This window comes from Bos javanicus, chromosome 14, assembly GCF_032452875.1.
Source record: "Bos javanicus breed banteng chromosome 14, ARS-OSU_banteng_1.0, whole genome shotgun sequence".
In the NCBI taxonomy this organism is placed as follows: Eukaryota; Metazoa; Chordata; class Mammalia; order Artiodactyla; family Bovidae; genus Bos; species Bos javanicus.
Window position 1 is genome coordinate 75390766 of NC_083881.1, and position 21947 is coordinate 75412712.

The 21947-nt window shown below is 37.2% G+C and overlaps 1 protein-coding gene across 3 annotated transcripts in view; it reads right to left on the reverse strand.

Annotated features, from left to right (window-relative positions):
* Window positions 1-520: 520 nt before the first annotated feature.
* CNBD1 (cyclic nucleotide binding domain containing 1) overlaps window positions 521-21947 on the reverse strand; it is a 496885-nt gene continuing 475458 nt past the window's right edge. For 2 of the 3 annotated variants that reach the window (XM_061439433.1, XM_061439432.1), the window contains one exon: window positions 521-894. In XM_061439433.1, coding sequence (XP_061295417.1) covers window positions 778-894 — 117 coding nt within the window. In that variant the 3' untranslated portion in view covers window positions 521-777. The remainder of the gene's footprint in view (window positions 895-21947) is intronic. The other variant, XR_009740949.1, reaches the window with a different exon arrangement.

Genomic DNA, 21947 nt, shown 5'->3' on the forward strand with positions numbered 1-21947 from the left:
AGACCCACTTGACACCCCACTGCAGGATGTCTGGCTCTATGTGAGTGATCACACCATCATGGTTATCTGAGTTATTAAGATTTTTTTTGTACAGTTCTGTGTATTCTTGCCACCTCTTCTTAATATCTTCTGCTTCTGTTATGTCCATACCATTTCTGTCCTTTATTGAGCCCATCTTTGCATGAGATGTTCCCTTGGTATCTCTAATTTTCTTGAAGAGGTCTCTAATCTTTCCCATTCTATTGTTTTCCTTTATTTCTTTGCATTGATCACTGAGGAAGGTTTTCTTATCTTTCTTACACATACTATAGAATCTGCCAAAAATAAGCTATGCTTTGCAAACAAATTTAAGATGCTAAATAAAACAGCATTATTAATAGGTTTTAAAAAGCAAACCAAAAATTCCTACTTTTGTTTCAATTTTATACTTAATATAATGAGTCAAATCATGATATTTAATTTAATTATAGGAATTGGGAGTTAAATTATAAGAAATTTTATTTTTAAATTTTTGGTTCTCTAAAATCTAGGTACAAAATTTTTTTGTGTGTCTTTTTATGCTACAAGACCCTAACATCATGAAAGAAAATTCAGTTGTCCAATTTAAGTATATCAGCAGAAATTTATGTGAGTAAGCTAGTAGGAAGCTAGGCAATAGGAATAAATAGAGACCCTTATAGAGATTTCAAATGAAGACCTTTACAGTGATTTCAAATGAAGAAAAAAATGAATGAATAATTCTTGCTGAAATCCCCAGTTTCTTATGAGTTGGTTTGTTTAATAACTGACTAAAGTATCCTTGAGATGCCTACGAATGCTGCTATAGGAATGGTCCCATTTTCCAAAGCCTGGAATAATTCCATTATGATACAAGGAGTTTTTCACTGTTGTATCCTAGAAAAAAAAAAGATTATTAAAAATAATTAATCCTATCAATCCTAAGTTTATAAAGCATAAGTTTCATATAAAAACAAATAGAAATAAACAATATGAATCTCTCTTAACATACTTGTTGGTAGAATTTTCACCTAACCAAAATCTATTAAAAATACAATTTATACACAATTTTCTATTAAATAAAACCCTTTCAATATTTATATCTAGAAGTTATTTCTGAATGGAGCTTTTTTTAAGTTTTAAAACAAGAATATGCGGAGAAATTATATTTGAAGTTATAAAGCATTTTTTTTCACTGAAAAATTTTATACATATTATTTAGCTTATCATCTTGATATTGATGTTAAAGGAGATTGAACAAGGAGTTATCTGCCCAGTTTTTATTACTTGTCAATATTATAAGCTATTATAATAACTGGAAGAGCTTGTATTATAATACATTGTTTAATGTCTCTCTTTGGATCCTCCAGATTAAGAAGGTAACTGTCTGTGGTGCCCCTCCTTAGAAGAGGCTTAGACTTCTCTGTTCCATTGATGCCAGCTATCGCTGCGTAACTTGCTTTGGCTGATAGATTGAGACATGGGGTGTGCATTTCCAAAAAGAAGCTTCGTGAGCCATTGGCAATTTCTGACACTATCTCTCTTTAGTCACGTGAGAGCAACACTCTGAGTGTCAGCCAAATGTAGACGAATGTCAATCTATACTAGACAAGTGTGTGAGAAGTGAACCTTTGTTGTTGAGAGTAACCAAGGCCTGGGAATCATTTGTACCATGGCAAAATTTAGCCTAATCTGGAAGACCACATTAATATTTAAAAATACATATAATTCTAGATTTAATTTTGTTTATATTGACTTTAGTTTGAAAACAGAGAATAAAATAAAAGCCATGGAAAATAGGTGATATTTATAAGAAAGTGAAAAGGAATAAGTTTGTGCTGAATGCCTACTGTCTCATTTAATGCCCACAATAAACATGAAAGATGGGAGCATTTGATTACTTTTCAGTAGAAGACATTAAGGCAGTTTTTAATAAAAATCCTAGTTGACTCTTAGAGTAATGTGAGTAATTACATGTTGCCTAAATATATAATAATAAAATGATGTTTAATTCTTAGAATATAAATACTTTGCACCTATTAAAACATAGAAAATGTCTGTAAAACAACTCTGAAAGCAATGATATTCATGTTAGCATTAATTTATTTTGAAAGATATTATAATTAACCTTAAGTTATATCAAGCTTCAGGAAATAAATATGTTATTGTTCTTACAGCATAACTTTTTGTTTTTAGTTCAGTATGCTTTGACTATTTTGTGCAGCCTATTAATTTAATTTTCATACTTCATTTTCATTTGCAGGGCTGAAAAACTTTTTTTCATGTAATATCATTTTATTAGTTACCATTCAATTATTACAAAGAAAAAATTATCAAAAAGGTAAATTTACAAAAGTACTGATAATTAAAATAATACTAATTAAACACAGAGAAAATGAATCTGGGCAGTAAACAGATACTTCAAAGTGGTAATCCAGATAGTTCAGGATGCATTTCTACTATTTTTCTGTTAACATTGATAGTAATAAGAAGTAATAGTTGAAGAAAGTAGGGAAAACCACTAGACCATTCAGGTGTGACCTAAATCAAATCCTTTATGATTATACAGTGGAAGTGAGAAATAGATTTAAAGGACTACATCTGATAGACAGAGTGCCTGATGAACAATGGAATGAAGTTCGTGACATTGTACAGGAGACAGGGATCAAGACCATCCCCATGGAAAAGAAATGCAAAAAAGCAAAATGGCTGTCTGGGGAAGCCTTACAAATAGCTGTGAAAAGAAGAGAAGTGAAAAGCAAAGGAGAAAAGGAAAGATATAAGCATCTGAATGCAGAGTTCCAAAGAATAGCAAGGAGAGATAAGAAAGCCTTCCTTAGTGATCAATGCAAAGAAATAGAGGAAAACAACAGAATGGGAAAGACTAGAGATCTCTTCAAGAAAATCAGAGATACTAAAGGAACATTTCATGCAAAGGTGGGCTCTATAAAGGACAGAACTGGTATGGACCTAACAGAAGCAGAAGATATTAAGAAGAGATGGCAAGAATACACAGAAGAACTGACAAAAAAGATCTTCACGACCCAGGTAATCACGATGGTGTGATCATTGACCTAGAGCCAGACATCCTGGAATGTGAGGTCAAGTGGGCCTTAGAAAGCAACACTATGAACAAAGCTAGTGGAGGTGATGGAATTTCAGTTGAGTTTTTTCAAATCCTAAAATATGATGCTGTGAAAGTGCTGCACTCACTATGCCAGCAAATTTGGAAAACTCAGCAGTGGCCACAGGACTGGAAAAAGTCAGTTTTTATTCCAATCCCAAAGAAAGGCAATGCCAAAGAATGCTCAAACTACCACACAATTGCACTCATCTCACACGGCTAGTAAAGTAATGCTCAAAATTCTCCAAGCCAGGCTTCAGCAATACGTGAACCGTGAACTTCCTGATGTTCAAGCTGGTTTTAGAAAAGGCAGAGGAACCAGAGATCAAATTAACAACATCCACTGGATCATGGAAAAAGCAAAAGAATTCCAGAAAAGCATCTATTTCTGCTTTATTGACTATGCCAAAGCCTTTGACTATGTGGATCACAATAAACTGTGGGAAATCCTGAAAGAGATGGGAATACCAGACCACCTGACTTGCCTCTTGAGAAATTTGTATGCAGGTCAGGAAGCAACAGTTAGAACTGGACATGGAACAACAGACTGGTTCCAAATAGGAAAAGGAGTACATGAAGGCTGTATATTGTCACCGTTTATTTAACTTCTAAGTAGAGTACATCATGAGAAACGCTGGACTGGAAGAAACACAAACTGGAATCAAGATTGCCGGGAGAAATATCAGTAACCTCAGATATGCAGATGACACCACCCTTATGGCAGAAAGTCAAGAGGAACTCAAAAGCCTCTTGATGAAAGTGAAAGTGGAGAGCGAAAAAGTTGGCTTAAAGCTCAATATTCAGAAAATGAAGACCATGGCATCCGGTCCCACCACTTCATGGGAAATAGATGGGGAAACAGTAGAAACAGTGTCAGACTTTATTTTTCTGGGCTCCAAAATCACTACAGATGGTGACTGCAGCCATGAAATTAAAAGATGCTTACTCCTTGGAAGGAAAGTTATGACCAACCTAGATAACATACTCAAAAGCAGAGACATTACTTTGCCAACAAAGGTCCATCTAGTCAAGGCTATGGTTTTTCCTGTGGTCATGTATGGATGTGAGAGTTGGACTGTGAAGAAGCCTGAGTGCTGAAGAATTGATGCTTTTGAACTGTGGTGTTGGAGAAGACTCTTGAGAATCCCTTGGACTGCAAGGAGATCCAACCAGTCCATTCTGAAGGAGATCAGCCCTGGGATTTCTTTGGAAGGAATGATGCTAAGGCTGAAACTCCAGTACTTTGGCCACCTCATGTGAAGAGTTGACTCACTGGAAAAGACTGATGCTGGGAGGGATTGGGGACAAGAGGAGAAGGGGACGACAGAGGATGAGATGGCTGGATGGCATCACTGACTCGATGGACGTGGGTCTGGGTGAACTCCGGGATTTGGTGATGGACAGGGAGGGCTGGCGTGCTGCGATTCATAGGGTCGCAAAGAGTCGGACACGACTGATCTGATCTGATCTGATCTGAATATATAGAATTACAACAAAAATAAGAGATACTTGATATCATAAATACATCAGTTGTTTCACTGAGATCTGAACTTATGGAAACTAGGGGACAAATGTTACATAAGTTAAAAAATTTCAAATTAGGACTTGGAAATATTAAGTAACCTGTGAGTCATGCAGGTCAAAAATGGTAAAGCCCAGATTTGAATCTGAGTCAATCTTCTCTTTTGTTATCACTAAATTTTTAGATAGAACATTGTCCTCCTTAAGGTAAATAGTTCAAAACCCCCACAAAACTTATGATCTGATATTAATGACTGAAAAGTAAAAACGAATAAAATTGCTGACAAAAAATGTAGTAGAATATCAGAGAAATATATTCAGGAATTCTTTCTTGTCAGAAGCTTATATCAATAGAAATATTTTCTTGAAATTAGCATCAAACTTTTTATGATTGCTTATTTATCTTTTATATATATTAATATTTTTGTAAAAATAATTAGAGGTAAATAGAAGATGAAATAAAAGCAAAGAAGACCAATAGAGCCAGGTAAGGGCCCAATTCATAGAACACAAAAATAATAACAAAATGAGAACTCTTAATAGAAGTTTCTGCACCTTGGCACCAAACATATTTGACTTCATAGGCAACTAAGTTAAAATGATATTTTGTAAGTTTCATGGCTTACATTTCTGAATAAAGCAAACCTATTCCTCAAGTATAGTTACATCCCCATTGGTATTAAGATATAGCATAAATTTATTAGCAGATTTTTTTTTCAGGAAAAAGTAAACTCATTCAACAGTCCTAAAATTTACCCTATCATGCAGCACAAAAAAGTAGCAAATCTTTGATTTTTCTAAAATAAATTTAATCTACTTTGAAAAATTTACCCAGGGCTTACAGGAAATTGAATTTAGTTACTCTTGATATCCTTTCCATTCTTTTCAGAATAGTGCAAATGTCATGAGTCTAATGTAGTTCACGCCTTCAAAGGGGAAGCTGTGTTCTGTGTTCATGGTCACTAATGACATGCTCTGCTTTGAGCCCACCCGAGATGGCACAGTGGTAAAGAACCCATGCTTGGCAATGCAGGAGACACGGGCGACCCGGGTTCAGTCCGTGGACTGAGAAGATCTCGTGGTATAGGAAATGGCAACCCACTCTCGTACTTTTGCCTGGAAAATTCCATTGACGGTGGAGCCTGGTGGGCTGCGGTCCACGGGGTCAAAAAGAGTCAGACACGACTGAGCACTTGAAGCACACACAGATGCCTCTTAACCCGGGCTGACCCCATCACTTGTGAGACACCAGTGTCTGGGGCCCACTCTCCCCGGGTCTACCACGCAGTTACTCTCTCTGAAGCAGGTCGCCTCGCTTGGCACTGTTGGGGAGATAGCACACGTCTTCCTTCTCACAGAGCATATAAAATGATTTCACTTGTGACATTTTAGAGAAGCTCTTTAGACACCCCTCTGTGCTTTCAGTTTCCACCAACCACGTGGAAACTATTCTCTGTATATTCTCTGGATTCATGATGAATATTTTCCCATTAAATCTCCACTATAAACACAATAGTTGAAAGTTGAAAAAAAAATAGATGCTAGTAACTTTTATTTTATTCTTACTAATTTACTTTGTTAGGAGTACACTTTTTAGAGGGCCAAGTCTTAAGAAAAGTCAGAGTTAGGCTTTGTTGAGTTTTATTGCTGTTATATTAGATTTGGTAATATACTGTATTAACTGTGTGTTCAATTTAAGCTATTAAGTTTTAATTGTCAAAAACAGATAAAATGGAAAACTAAAACTTTCTTTCTCCAAAATTAGGGAATTCAAATATGGTCTAAAATGTATTCATTTGTCTTATGCTTTTGTTCTCTCTCTCTGTCTCTTCAATGTAATATAATATGCATAAAACACCATTTTAACCCTTTAGAGACATACAGTTCGGTGGCCTCAACTACATTCACATTGTTTTGTAACTATCGCCACTGTTCATCTCCAAAAGGTTTTCATCATCCCAAACTGAAATTCTGCATCCACAAAACAGAAACACCCCACTCTACTCACCCCCGAGCTCCAAATAACTGCTACCCTACCTTCTGCCTTTGTAAATTAAGATGGAATTTGGCTATTCTAGGTACCTCCTGTAGGTGGAATCATATTTGCACTTTTATGTCTAGCTCATTTCACTTAGCATAATGTCTTCAAGTTTCACCCCTGTAGAATATAACAGATCCTCGTTCTCTCTTACAGGACTTTTCTTTATCTGGATACCATGAGCATGTTTAGCAACAAAGCTCAGAAAGGAACTGGAAATAAGGAGCTTAGTGGACAGTAAGTTAAAGCATATCTTTTGTCATGAGAGAGGAAAAAAGAGATAGAAAGAGAGAGGGAAAAAAAAGAGAGAGAGAAATTTGGGAGAGCTAAAAGATAAAATGCAGAAGCTGATATTACAGAACTTGAATTTTTCCCATTGCACTAGAAAATTAATTTCAATACTTTTCAGCACCTCTTCATTTCAGGTTTACATTAGACACAGGGCTTTTTAAATTTATTGCTTGGTTTGAAAATGGGCAAAAGGTTTGTAACACAGCCTCCCTAGCTAAACTCCTTTTCTCAAATTTTATAAAAACCAGGTTTTTCTATTAAAAATATAGTCATGGGAATCTTGGAAGAAGATGCTATTGTTATAAAATGATGCAACAAGCAGTAAGGACAAAGACTGCCAAGCTAAACACAAAGCGTAAAGTCCATCTGCGTATCCCCACACTCTTGCACATGTATCCCAGTGTGAATTGTCTGTGAGTTTCTGATGACAGAACTTGACCCATTAAACACTCATTCTGAGAAAGACTCAGCTTTCTCCACAAACTGTGTGTATATTTCCCAGATGATTACATCTTTTATCAAAAGCAGCAGTTGAGAAATGGGCAAGCTCAACATCAGAACATAGTCCAGCTTTGACATTTTGACAACCAGTTTCACTTGCAAATGATAAGGGAAAGGTAAGGAGAGCAAGGCAGTTGTTGGGATTAGATTCTCAAGAACAACATTAAGTTCATGTCACGAAAGATGGGGAAAAAAATCAGTGATCATCAGATGGCAAATTGTTTCTCAGGAAATTGAATAGTTTACTTAAAAACTTAGCTTGTGTTTTTATCTTTGAAATACAAGAGTCAAAGAATCAATAAATGTATCACATTCAAGACAAGAATACACAGAATGCATGCATATTATACCCAGAGACATCTGTATATACCTATATATCTATTTGTGTCAATAAAAATAAACATGTTCTTCAAAAGATGTTTGTAAATTTTTTACACATCTTTCTTACATGTACAAACTTACTATTATAAAAATTATTGGATTTGCAAACATTTTTCCTATTGTAGAGGTTGATTTTTCATTTTGTTGATAGTTTCTTTTCTGTGAAGAAGTTTTCTAATTGGTTTCTAAATTTCTATTTCTGGTTTATTTTTGCTTTTGTTGTCTTGGCTTTTGGTATCAAATCCAAAAAAAGTATTGCCAAACTAGCATCAAGGAACTTATCCTATGTTTTCTTCCATTATATACTTTTGGCTCCTTTGCTATAAATTATTTGACCCTATCTATGTGGCTTAGAGGAGGCTATTATACTGGTGTGGTGATGCTTGGAAAGAACATCTCAGTTTTATGTTTGTGTTGGTCTTATTGTGGTCAGGAAATACTCAGGGTCGTGCACAGGCACTCAGGTGACGAATGTTTCCCCCGATGCAATGGCACCCCACTCCAGTACTCTTGCCTGGAAAATCCCATGGACGGAGGAGCCTGGTAGGCTGCAGTCTATGGGGTTGAGAAGAGTCAGACACGACTGAGCGACTTCACTTTCACTTTTCACTTTCATGCACTGGAGAAGGAAATGGCAATCCGCTCCAGTGTTCTTGCCTGGAGAATCCCAGGGACAGGGGAGCCTGGTGGGCTGCCGTCTATGGGGTCACACAGAGTCGGACACGACTGAAGCAACTTAGCAGCAGCATGTGGGCTTAAGTTGGAGCTCTCTAGGCTGTTCCATTTGTTTATCAGTTTTTATGCCAGTAACATACTTTCCTGCCCTTTGCTTGGGTAGGAAGCTTGACTTCTAAACTGCAATGTGTGCCTATCAATAGATTCAGTTTGTGGCCTGGCTTAGCCTTCTACATGCTGAATCTTGCTTTATATGTAATTATTTATCAATTTGTTGCTTCATAATCTATGTCGGTCTGTATCTCTAAATTCAAAGCAAGCAACCAAACAAACAAGAAATGCTGACACATTGAATCCCCACATGGACCTGCAATCCCTACACGGACCTTATGATGTGCTGTCTTCACACTTCAGGACTCATGACAATATGTTCTCCACTGAACATAGTGTGGCCTTCTACCTGAAACTGATTTAGCTCTTCAGCCCCACTGCTCAATTCTTGAACTTTTTATCTTCCTATCACTGATAAATGGACACTAGCCTTGCATATAACATACGCAATTGGTCTATGTAAAATTTCAGTTCAGTTCAGTTCAGTCGTTCAGTCGTGTCCGACTCTTTGCGACCCCATGAATCGCAGCACGCCAGGCCTCCCTGTCCATCACCAACTCCCAGAGTTCACTTAGACTCATGTCCATCTAGTCAGTGATGCCATCCAGCCATCTCATCCTCCGTCGTCCCCTTCTCCTCCTGCCCCCAATCCCTCCCAGCATCAGAGTCTTTTCCAATGAGTCAACTCTTCACATGAGGTGGCCAAAGTACTGGAATTTCAGCTTTAGCATCATTCCTTCCAAAGAAATCCCAGGGCTGATCTCCTTCAGAATGGACTGGTTGGATTTAGACAGATGCTATATTATTAGCCGCTGTTTAAAACAACCGTTGGATTACAGTGATCTGAATATTTATCATTATGTTTAGAGTCATGGAAATTGAGAATTAAGGAAAACTCACAGAGCTGTATATATTCAAGATAAGACATTACAATGCATACTGCACAAAATTAACATTAAAGCTCCTTCCGCTTTTTTCCATACAAAAGAGAAAAACAAGTGGATTACAACTACTTCCCTTAGGATACTCTGAGTTATATTATGCTACTACTCTACAAGTTCCACATTATATATTGAGATCAAATAAATGTTAAGCTCTGAAAGGTAAAGTTTCATGATAGTGAGCATCTTTCACATTTATGAAGTGTTACAAAGAGGCGTAGGAAAAGATGGTGGTGTAGGAAGACCCTGGACTCACCTCCTCCCATGAACACACCAAAATTCCAACTACTTATGCTGCAACTATCTCTGAGAATCACTTGAAGTCAACTAGAAAATATGTTCCACAACTGAAAATAAAAAGGACATGCCACAGTGAGATGGGTGGGGAGTGGGGGGCATGGTCTGGCCATGAACCACACTGTCAGTATTGTGACCTCTAGGCAGAAAGGATATCACAGCCTTGAAGGTTGCCTCTGAGGAATGAGGGATTCAAGCCCCAGACCAGACTCCCCAGGCCAAGGGATCTGCACTGGGAAAATGATTTCCCACAATATCTGGCTTTGAAAATCAATGGTACTTATGTGTCCCTGACTACTGGGGAGGCTATAGAAAACTGAGACTCCACTCTTAAAGGGCATGTGCAAAAACTCTCTATGAATTCCAGTACAGAGGCAACGTTCTGAAAAGTGCCTGGGTCGTTCATAAGGAGGGGCTTACTAGGCGGCACCAGTGGTAAAGAACCCACCTGTCAATGCAGGAGATGTAAGAAGTGTGGGTTCGATCCCAGGTTCGGAAAGATCCCCTGGAGGACGGCATGGCAACCTACTGGAGTATACTTCCTGGGAGAAGCCCATGGACAGAGGAGCCCAGAGGGTACAGTCCTTAGGGTCTCACAGAGCTGGACACAACTGAAGCAACTTGGCGTGCTTAGAGGGCTTCCCTCATAGCTCAGTCGGTAAAGAATCTGCCTGCAATGCAGGAGACCTGGGTTTGATTTCTGGGTTGGGAAGATCCCCTGGAGAAGGAAATGGCAACCCACTCCAGTATTCTTGCCTGGAGAATCCCGTGGACAGAGGAGCCTGGCAGACTATAGTCCATATTGTTGCGCAGAGTCAGACACGACTGAGCAACTAACGCACACAGCACACAGCAGCATGCATACATAAGGAGATTCACTGAATAATTACAGAGTATGTGCCCAAGGAGCAGGGATCTGTTGGAATTCACTCTGGGTACAGAGAAGTTGGTAAGTGCCAGTTTTCATTTGATACTAGTGGTAAGTACCTGTCTGCCAATGCAGGAGACACAAGAGATGCTGGTTCAATCCCTGGGTCAGGAATATCCTCTGGAGAAGGACATAGCAACCCACTCCAGTATTCTTGCCTGAAGAATCCCATGGACAGAGGAGCCTGGAGGGCTACAGTCCATGGGTTGCAGAGTTGGACACGACTGAAGCAACTTAGTATGCATAGCATGTGTGCATGCAATTTTATCTAACTGGCTTAATGCTGGAAGGGGATGCCATTTCTGATTCTACCTATCCAATCTACTGGTGGTCAGCCAAGACTCTCCAAAGCAGCCCATGCCCCACTAGACATAGACTATAATTTTCTGTCCTAGGAATTGTCCAGGCAAGAATACTGGAATAGGTTGTCATTTCCTTCCCCAGGGAATGTTCCCAACCCAGAGACTCAACCCAGATCTCCTACATTGCAGGTGAATTCTTTACTGTCTGAACCTAATGATCAAGGTACTGATCAAACAGGAAGATATAATACTTGTAGACATATATGCACTCAACATAGGAAAATTTAAGTACATAAAACAAATATTAAGAGATTTAAATTGATAGTAACACAATTTTAGGTAATTTTAGCATGCCATTTACATTAATTAATATATCATCCAGCTGGAATATATATATATTTGTTGTTCAGTTGCTCGGTCGAAACCGACTCTTTGCAGTCCCATGGCCTACAGCATGCCAGGTTTCCCTGTCCTTCATTATCTCCCAGAGTTTACTCAAATTCGTGTCCATTGAGTCAACGATGCCATCCAAACATCTCATCCTCTGTTGCCCTTTTCTCCTCCTGCCTTCAATCTTTCCCAGCATCAGGGTCTTATTCAATGAATTGGCTCTTTACTTCAGGTGGTCAAGTATTGGAGCTTCAGTTTCAGCATCAGTCCTTCCAATGAATATTCAGGTTTGATTTCCTTTAGGATAGACTGGTTTGATCTCCTTGCTGTCCATGGGACTGTGAGAGTATACTCCAGCATCACAATTCAAAAGCATTTGGTGTTAAGCCTTCTTAATGGTCCAGCTCTCATATCTGTATATATAAGGACTTCCCTGGTGGCTCAGATGGTAAAGCATCTGCCTGCAATGTGGGAAACCTGGGTTTAATCCCTGGTTCAGAAAGATCCCCTAGAGAGGGCAATGGCTACCCTCTCCAGCATCCTTACCTAGAGAATTCTATGGACAGCAAACCTGGTGGGCTACAGTTCTTGGGGTCACAAAGAGTTGGACATGACTGAGTGACTAATGCATGCTTTTTTCATAGAAGTATGTATATATATATATATATATATATATATATATATATAAACATTCCAGTCCAAAGTAGCAGAATGCATATTCTTTTTGAGTGAATGTGAAACATTCTCCAGGCTCACATGCTAGCAAGCATAGATCATATACCCATATGATCACATGCTCGATCACAAAAAAGGTTCGGTAAATTTAAGAAAATTGAAATCATATCAACAATCTTTTCCAATCACAATGCTATGAAACTAGAAATTAGGTACAATAAGAAAACTACAAAAAGCATAAGCGCATGGAGGGTAAACAACACACTATTAAACAAAGAATGAGCCATTGAAGAAATCGGAAGATTAAAAAAAAAAAAACCTGGATATAAGTGAAAATGGATACACATATACACACATCCCATATATGTTGGTATATACATATATGGGATGCAGCAAAAATAGTTCTAAAAGGGAAATTTAGAGTGACAGATATCTACCTCAATAAATAAGGAAAGTCTCAGAAAATACACTAATCTTGACACCATTCTGCTCATCTATAGTGAGATGATATTCACTAAACATACTGAAATCATTTCATGACATATGAAGTCAAATCATTATTCTGTACACCTTAAACTTATACAGCGGCGTATGTCAATTACATGTAAGTTAAAACTGGAAGAAAAAAACAGATGAATGAACAAAAATGCTGTGATATCTACATGCAAGTGGTTCAGGCATAATAATGGAGGGCATGTTACAATTTGGATGAAGCTCAAAAACACTGTGCTAAGTGAAAGAAGCCAGAGAAAAGGTTACATACTGTATGATTCTACTTACTGAAAATAACGTTAATTCATAGAGACAGAGAGCAAACGAGTGACTGCTGGAGGATAGGAGAAAGAGGAGATTGGGGATATAACTGCTTGGTAGATATGAGGTTTCCTTTTGAGATGTTGAAAATAATTTAGAAATTGTGGCTGCATAATATCAATATTATGAATGTACTAAATTCCACTGAATTGTTCTCTTTAAAATATTTAATTTTAAGTTATGTGATTTTCACCTCAATAGAAACTAGATATAAAAAGTGCTAAATGGAATTGCATCAAAAATAACAAATTATCTTAATATAACTAGGATTTTAGGTTTAGTCTTCAACAAGATAATAAAGCAAATTCCATTAGGTCAAAGAAAACACTGTTAGATGTACCTTTTTTCTATCTCATCTGCCTATTTCTTTTCCTTTGCAGCATCCTTTAGAGAACTTCTCACACATTATGCATACACTTGTGTCCATATTTCTATAATTATGTATCTCCCATAAAAGTGATCCAGAAGATCCATAAAAGAAGTGACTGTTTATACCTTGCTATTTTCTTTCTTTCTTTTTTTTTTTTTAACATTTCATAAGATTTTGATTATCCAGATATCAACTTTCATCATTTAACTAATGCTTACTGAAGTCTTCCCTATATGCCATTCTGTGCTTTGTTCTGGACTTACATATGTAAACAAGAGATCTTCAAGAAATCTAAAATCTACAGCAGGAAATGAACAGAAGTAAAATGTCAGATAATGAGACAATGTTCTCAAAAAAAGTTGAGCAAGAGGTGTTAAAAAAAAAAAAAAGCTTCAATTCTCCTTTTAAAAGCTTTAAACACAGTTCAAGGAATTAATGATTAATATTTCCTTTAATAATAATTTCAATGGGAAGAATAATAAAATATCGATTTACAATAAAAAGATAAACTTTGGTATAATAGCAAAAGAAAAATATTTTCACTTCTTAATAACATATTCCGTATTAGTCATGAAGACTAGCCTGAGGTAACAGGTCAATTAATATGATAATTTGATACTTAAAGACTTAGGCATAACAAGTGAAATTTAATTTTGTAATCTCATGGTAATCATTTAGGGTCCAGAAGAGAGCAACACAATAATGAAAAGAAACAGCATTTATGAAGGGAATTGAAGGAACTAATGAAATATAGCCTAGAAAAGAGAAGAATAAGTGATATTTAATTTTGCTTGAAGAGATGTAGTATAGATACAATGTTAGGGGTCAAAGAACTAGGGCAAATGCTGATTTAAATATGTGTCAATTATCAAAAATACATATGCAAGTAGGGCATTTGAACACTGACATTTACATGAAATTTTCTCCCTACAGAATTATACATTTTTTGGCTCTGGACTTACAGACAGGAAAAAATTTACATTAGTTATAACATAAATGAGTGAGAAATTTTTGCACTTTCTTTGTATTTTGGGGAGTAACTTTTTGGGGTTTTTTGAGTTGTGTTTTTTTTGGTACAATTTGGAATATACTAAATTGTGTCCATTGTGTCTCTTATTGAAAGCAATAAGCATTAATAGTCTTTGATTAATCTGAAATGCTTGTGAACTATAAAGACTGATTTTAAAAAGTCTAAACAACTGTAACCAACACCATTAATAATTTACTATGTCCACTGAAATGGCGCTACAGCTCCTGTCCACGGCACCGCTTTCCCAAAATGTATAAAACCACTTAACCCGTGTAAATTATACTTGTGGACCAAAGACCATGACTTGGACTACTATTTCTGCAACCTACTGAATATTTACATTAAAATTTAAACACAGCTTAAAAACTAATAAGGAGCCATTATTCCAGATATTTTGAAATGCAATTTTATTCTAATTTTTGTAGTGTTTCACCTACTTTAGGTCATTTACTTTAGATTTCTGCTCTGACGCACAGTTCTATTTCAATTCATAATTATTAACATTTTATTATTTATTCCAAATAGAACAAAATAATTTCAAAATTACCTTTTGAAAATAAATTGAAAATTAACCAAAACAAAACAAACAAAAAAAAACACAAATCTCTATCCTGAGAATAAATTTGAGTGAAGTACATAAGTTGGAATTGTTATTATATCATTTTTATTTCAAACTACTGAAGGATTCAATATTTTAAATCTAAAATTGAAAACTGAAAAGGCATTAGAAAGTAATCTGTCAAATTATTCTTTTCTCACTTCTATATTCAAGTTTAAGTATTTATTATTTTCATATGCATTTAATGCTATTCTGTATTTTATGGTTTCTATTCATGAGTCCCTTAAATTAAAAAAAAAAAAAAGAGGGATACACATGTATAAAACACTTAGAAAATAATATTTCAGTATATAAACAAGTATTCCCCAAATTTCTACATTTCACTTGATCTTCCATAATAGTGTTTAGTGGCTACCTTACCTCTCAGGAGGTGGAGTAGAATTGTTGCAGGAAGGCGGACCCCTTCCCGGCCAGAAACTGGATTCTTGTCTAACACTCGGAAATCTCCATCATAAAACAAGTCATGCAAATGGTTACTATAGTGCCTGGCCAGGGTGGGCGGTTTCAATCAGTGTGCTTCCCCTAACAGAATGACTCACCCAGTCTAGGTAGAATGGCTCCTTTTCTCATTATCACTTTCTTTACTCTCTGGAAATTCTTAAAGCCACCTTCCTGGACCTAGTGTTTAAGTCAGATTTGTGTAAGTTAAATGGGAACCTTACAAACACAGTAGCAAGCAAATAGAATGTATTAAAGAGAAGGAAAGTACAAAGCTCTCAGCATAGACACTGAGTGGGGATAAAGAGTCCCCCAAAGGTGGGACTTAGAGCAGTTTATATCCTTACCAGTTTTAATCAGTACAGTTTTGGTTGGCTCCTGTTCTTAAAATTTGTCATTTCTAATCAGTCAGTTTGGAGAAAGAAATGGCACATTCCAGTATTCTTGCCTGGAGAATCCTGTAGACAGGAGCCTGGCGGGCTGCAGTGCGTGGGGTCGCCAAAGAGTTGGACAGGACTGAAGCCACTAAACAACAATCAGTATAAAGGTCATAATGTTTAACTTAACATCCTTATGACTTCTCTTGATCTTCAGATTAACCTCCACCCTTGTTCATGCCCCCTGGCCATTTTACAATGGACCAGGTATGTGGGTTAAAGATTAATGATCATCAGTAGTTTTTCCCTCAGGCATATGGAACAGAAATTAATTGCTCAGTTCACTTCAGTTCAGTTGCTCAGTCGTGTCCAACATTTTGTGACCCCATGAATTGCAGCGCGCCAGGCCTCCCTGTCCAACACCAACTCCCGGAGTTCACTCAGACTCACGTGCATCGTCAGTGATGCCATCCAGCCATCTCGTCTTCTGTCATCCCCTTCTCCTCCTGCCCCCAATCCCTCCCAGCATCAGAGTCTTTTCCAGTGAGTCAACCCTTTGCATGAGGTGGCCAAAGTACTGGAGTTTCAGCTTTAGCATCATTCCTTCCAAAGAAAGCCCAGGGCTGATCTCCTTCAGAATGGACTGGTTGGATCTCCTTGCAGTTCAAGGGATTCTCAAAAGTCTTCTCCAACACCACAGTTCAAAAGCATCAATTCTTCGGTGCTCAGCTTTCTTCACAGTCCACTCTCACATCCATACATGACCACAGGAAAAACCATAGCCTTGACTAGACGGACCTTTGTTGGCAAAGTAATGTCTCTGCTTTTGAATATGCTATCTAGGTTGGTCATAACTTTCCTTCCAAGGAGTAAGCGTTTTTTAATTTCATGGCTGCAGTCACCATCTGCAGTGATTTTGGAACACAAAAAATAAAGTCTGACACTGTTTCCACTGTTTCCCCATCTATTTCCCATGAAGTGATGGGACCAGATGCCATGATCTTCGTTTTCTGAATGTTGAGCTTTAAGCCAACTTTTTCACTCTCCACTTTTACTTTCATCAAGAGGCTTTTTAGTTCCTCTTCACTTTCTGCCATAAGGGTGGTGTCATCTGCATATCTGAGGTTATTGATATTTCTCCTGGCAATCTTGATTCCAGCTTGTGCTTCTTCCAGCCCAGCGTTTCTCATGATGTACTCTGCATAGAAGTTAAATAAGCAGGGTGACAATATACAGTCTTGACATACTCCTTTTCCTATTTGGAACCAGTCTGTTGTTCCATGTCCAGTTCTAACTGTTGCTGCTCTTCCCTAGATCTGAGTGCTGATAATTTATCAGACCCAAATTCCAGGAATTCTGGGCAAAGGGTATAGCTTTAGATTAATGGATCGAGATATTCATTGAAAACAAGACTCAGAGGTCCTATAGAGTCCTATACTGACTGCCTGGTAATTTCGACCTCACAAGCACCAAATCTCACACACATCAGGAACTTCTCGTGTGTTAGGGCCAGTTCCTGTCCCATGAGAGTCAAATGGGTACATCTCTTTCCAACTGCATGAACAGTGACATCATGTTTGGAGCTGGAAATTGGCTATGACGAGATTATTTGCACCATGAAAACAGAGTTTTTGTTTCTTTGTTTTGCTTTGTTTTGAGAGGGAGAGGAATAGTTTACTTAACATTGATTAACACACCATTGTGTTGTCATTCGGAGAAGGAAATGGCAACCCACTCCAGTGTTCTTGCCTGGAGAATCCCAGGGACGGGGGAGCCTGGTGGGCTGCCGTCTCTGGGGTCGCACAGAGTCGGACACGACTGAAGCGACTTAGCAGCAGCAGCAGCAGCAGTGTTGTCATTCAGTCACTAAGGTGTGTCCATCTCTTTGGGACCCGGTGGACTGTACCACACCTCTGTCCTCCACATGTCCCAGAATTTACTCAAATTCATGTCTGTTGTGTCAGTGATGCTAACTAACCATCTCATTCTCTGCCACCTACTCCTCCTTTACCTTCAGTCTTTCCCAGCATCAAGGTCTTTTTCAAGGTGTTGGCTCTTCACATCAGATGGCTAAAGTTTTGGAGCTTCAGCTTCAATGACAGTCCTTCCAGTGAATATAAAGGACTGATTTCCTTTAGGATTGACTGGTTAGATATCCTTGCAGTCAAAGGGACTCTCAAGAGTCTTCTCCAACACCACAGTTCAAAAGCATCAGTTCTTTGGTGCTCAGTCTTCTTTATGATCCATCTCTCACATTCATACATGACTACTAGAAAACCATAGCTTTGACTGGACAGACCTTTGTTGACAAAGTGGCATCTCTGCTTTTTAATATGCTGTCTAGCTTTGTCATAACTTTCCTTCCAAGGAGCAAGAGTCTTTTCATTTCATGACTGTGGTCACCATCTGCAGTGATTCTGAAGCCCAAGAAAATCAAATCAGTCATCACTTTGACTTTTTCCCCTTCTATTTGCCATGAAGCGATGGGACTGGATGCCATGATCTTAATTTTTTGAAGGTTGAACTTCCAGCCAGCTTTTTCACTTTTCTCTTTTACCCTTATGAAGAGGTTCTTTAGTTCCTCGTCACTTTCTGCCATTAAAGTGATATCATCTGCATATCTGAGGTTGTTGATATTGCCTAGCAATCTTGATTCCAGTTTGTGATTCATCTCTTTTCAGTATGAAAAGGCCAAAAAATATGAATCACACCATTGTGTACAGCTATGCATTGGTCCATACAATTTCCAGTTGGTTTTTAGCTCCAGTTTTATAACTCAACAACAACAAAAATATATAGAATACATACATTTCTAGCTATAGGGCTAGAAAGCATAGTTCACAGTCTCTTCTTGTTAGTGTAAGTATGAGGTCTATAAACTATTAATATGAAATCTGATGTTCCCATTGTCACAGAATTTTTTTTTTTTTTTAAGGCCTAGGTGTTAGGTAGTTAAAATAGGAGAAAGGAGTTGAAAATGGCAGTGGGTAAAAGACGAAGAAAGGAAAAACTCGTGAAAATGGAACAAAAGGAGATCCATGGACTGGAGTGATAACCTCATGTGAAACAAAGACGTCCCCTTCTTGGCCAGCCCAATTTGCATCAGGCTCAGGGAGGAAGGAGACAAACATACAAAAGGAGGAAGCCAAGACAGACTGAGGCCTCTCCTTTGGGGTTGGCTTGCCCTCACCCCTCAAGGGTGTCTTATCCTTTCCTTGCTGAATAAAACTGAGTTGTAATCGACCTGTAACACTGATCCTCTGTTTCAAATCTTTGCTGTGGCGATTCAGAACCAAGGAAATTACACAGTCCCCCAACATAGGAGTTCCAATATAGAAAGGAAATCAAGGTGAGCCATGACTACTCCTTGGCTCTGTAACAGAAATCTTGCCAGGACCTATCATCAAATGTTAAGTAATAGCACATGTTTAACAAGAATTCTTGTGACAGATGAACTTGCAAGCAATCTATATTTAAGGACTTGAGAAAACAGCAACAACTTCAGGGACAACTCTGTGAATAGCGTTCCTTAAATTGTTTCCACAATAAATTTAATAAATCTTATCATCTTACATATCCAGCTAGAAGTTCTATGAATCATTTTCATAGAGAATAATTGAATATTATAGTTAGAAATCTCACTAGAGGGTTAAAAACAGAATATGAATTTTAAGCGAGTTTGGGAGACTGTTGTAGGCTAATAAACACTCAAGGAAAGAATCCAATCTATAATCTACTCTACCTTGAAGGAAGACTAGGCACATTCAGGTGCCAGGCACACTCAAGTCACAAATCCTAATAGTTAAAACACAACAAAATAAAATAAAAACCCTAATACTTAAAAAATTCTTAAAAAACTTAAAAAATCCTAATATTTAAAACACAATAAAATAAAATCTAAAAATCCTAAATTGTTTAAAACAATATATATGAGATGTGAATCTTATTACATGAAGTCAAAGAGTTAATGGTCCTTGAAGGGTAGAATTTTTGCATGTAGCCAAGTCAGAAATGTAGGGGAAAGAACCTAGGTGATAGAGGACATTATACAGAAATCTGAGATGAATTACTGTTTTTTAGTACCATGTTACCACCTTTTTGCTAATATGCATATAATTTAAACAGTGCCGTGACAGTTTTGGTTAGACCATATTGGGTCAAAGGAGAAACAAATGATTTAAACCTTGATGCCTCGCAGAGAATGAGGAAGAAGGTGGTCTTCTTCCTTCCCCATGTTTCCTTTGATGAAAATAAATGCAGCCTTCTTAGTTCTTGGGACTGTGTTCCCTTACCTGCCCATTTGTATTTTTTACAAACTTCCTATACTAATTTTTTATACTGTTTTCTATCCACCTATCCCTTTGCCTCATCCTGAATTGTTTCTATGATGAGGCAAAAGAACCTGGGCTTCAGTAAGTCTTGACTCCAGGTGAGCAGTTTTAATTAGAAGACAGTGGATTTGAGTCCACTCCTAAGGGGGGGATTTTGGGTTCAACTCCTGATCTGAGCTTTGACTGAGTATAAGTCTCATCTGAGATGGAGTTTTGTTTCACAATAACAATATTTCTACAGAAGAAAATTATTAAAGAAAAAAATAGCTTGGATGAAGGACTTTGAACTCCCAGATTTTCCAAGGATTCCCTCATCATAGATTTGGGGTGACATTGACAAAGTTATGTCCCCTTTATTCCAGATCACTTCAATAGCAAAGGCATCTGCTGCTAGTGTGTATATAATTCATTCATTTTTCATAATTATCAAGTTCCCATTATGTGACAGGCACTGTGCCTGTCAATCTCTTTCCCTTATTGAAATTACAGTGTAGTAGTTAAGCTGAAAATTAGCAGTTATAAAGTAACTCAGGTAAAGGTGTTTTAGAAAAGAGAGAGAATGGTCTTTTAGAGAATTGAAAGTTCAGCAGACAGGATTTTGGTAGGGGCAAAATTCTTACAAAATCACATGCAAATTTTTTTTTTTTAAGATTTAAATTTCTTTAAGGAAAATGGAAAGTATCAAAATAGCTTTATTTATTTATTTTTATTTTGTGTGTGAGCATAGACATGATCTAATTTTATTTTAGAAAGAACTAGAATTTAAAAGAAAAAATACTATATATTTCAGTAATAGATTTAACCTTATATTTTTGGTAAATTATAATATTTGGAGCCATGAAAATTCCCAATGGGAGAAAAATCAAAGCTCATTGACAAGAATATGAGCAAACTTAGAAAGAATAGCTTATCTAGAACACTGAATTAGAAATTTACCATGGCGAGAGCAAGCTGTCATTCAGCTCAAATATTTCATTGTTGCATGTGGTTATAGAAGGTAGTATTTTGATGTAGGGATTCATTCTACCCTTTGTTTCACTGTTCCTTCAACAGAAATAAATATTTGAAAAATCTTTCTGACACACTTGTCTCTTCTAAGTCTTAGGTAGACTCCCCCACCCCACACGACTACAACACCTAGAAAAGACATTTTCTAGGCTTAAGGTCATATTGTCATTGTGCAGCACCTACCTATGTTGGATTGAACTGTCTGAAAAACATTTACCCTTCCTTCTTTTTATTGGAGGTGTCTACTGGAGCATTTTTGAAAAATAAAATGTCCCATTTAAATGTATGACATTTTTACTTCATACCAATGATGTGGTATCTCACAGAACACTCTACTGTGTTAGCCATAAAAAAAAAAGAGTTTGCTACTCTAGAATGTGGTGCATTGTCTTAGGACCTTATTTTGTGTTCCTTTTGATTATTTTGCACAAATCAGAGCTTACGTGTCTCAGTTGTGATATAGTCTTCAGAGTTATACCATTTTTGCTTTTAAACATACAAATATTTAGTGATATACATGAATGAAATATTTACAGCTGCTTCACCTACTGTGCGTATCTTACAAATGGTACTGGATACATGATGGTGGAGACAGTGATGGTGATAATGATTCTGGCAGTAAATTTTTCAAAGTGACAAAATTTGGATTAATCTCATAGCAAAATGGAGATCATTAGAGTCAACAGCTTTTCTTTTGATGCATATATTACAAAATATAGTTTTAATCTCACTTGCAAGCTACTTTCTATGTCTCTCATAGAAAGAGACATTAAATTTCAAAGAACTCAT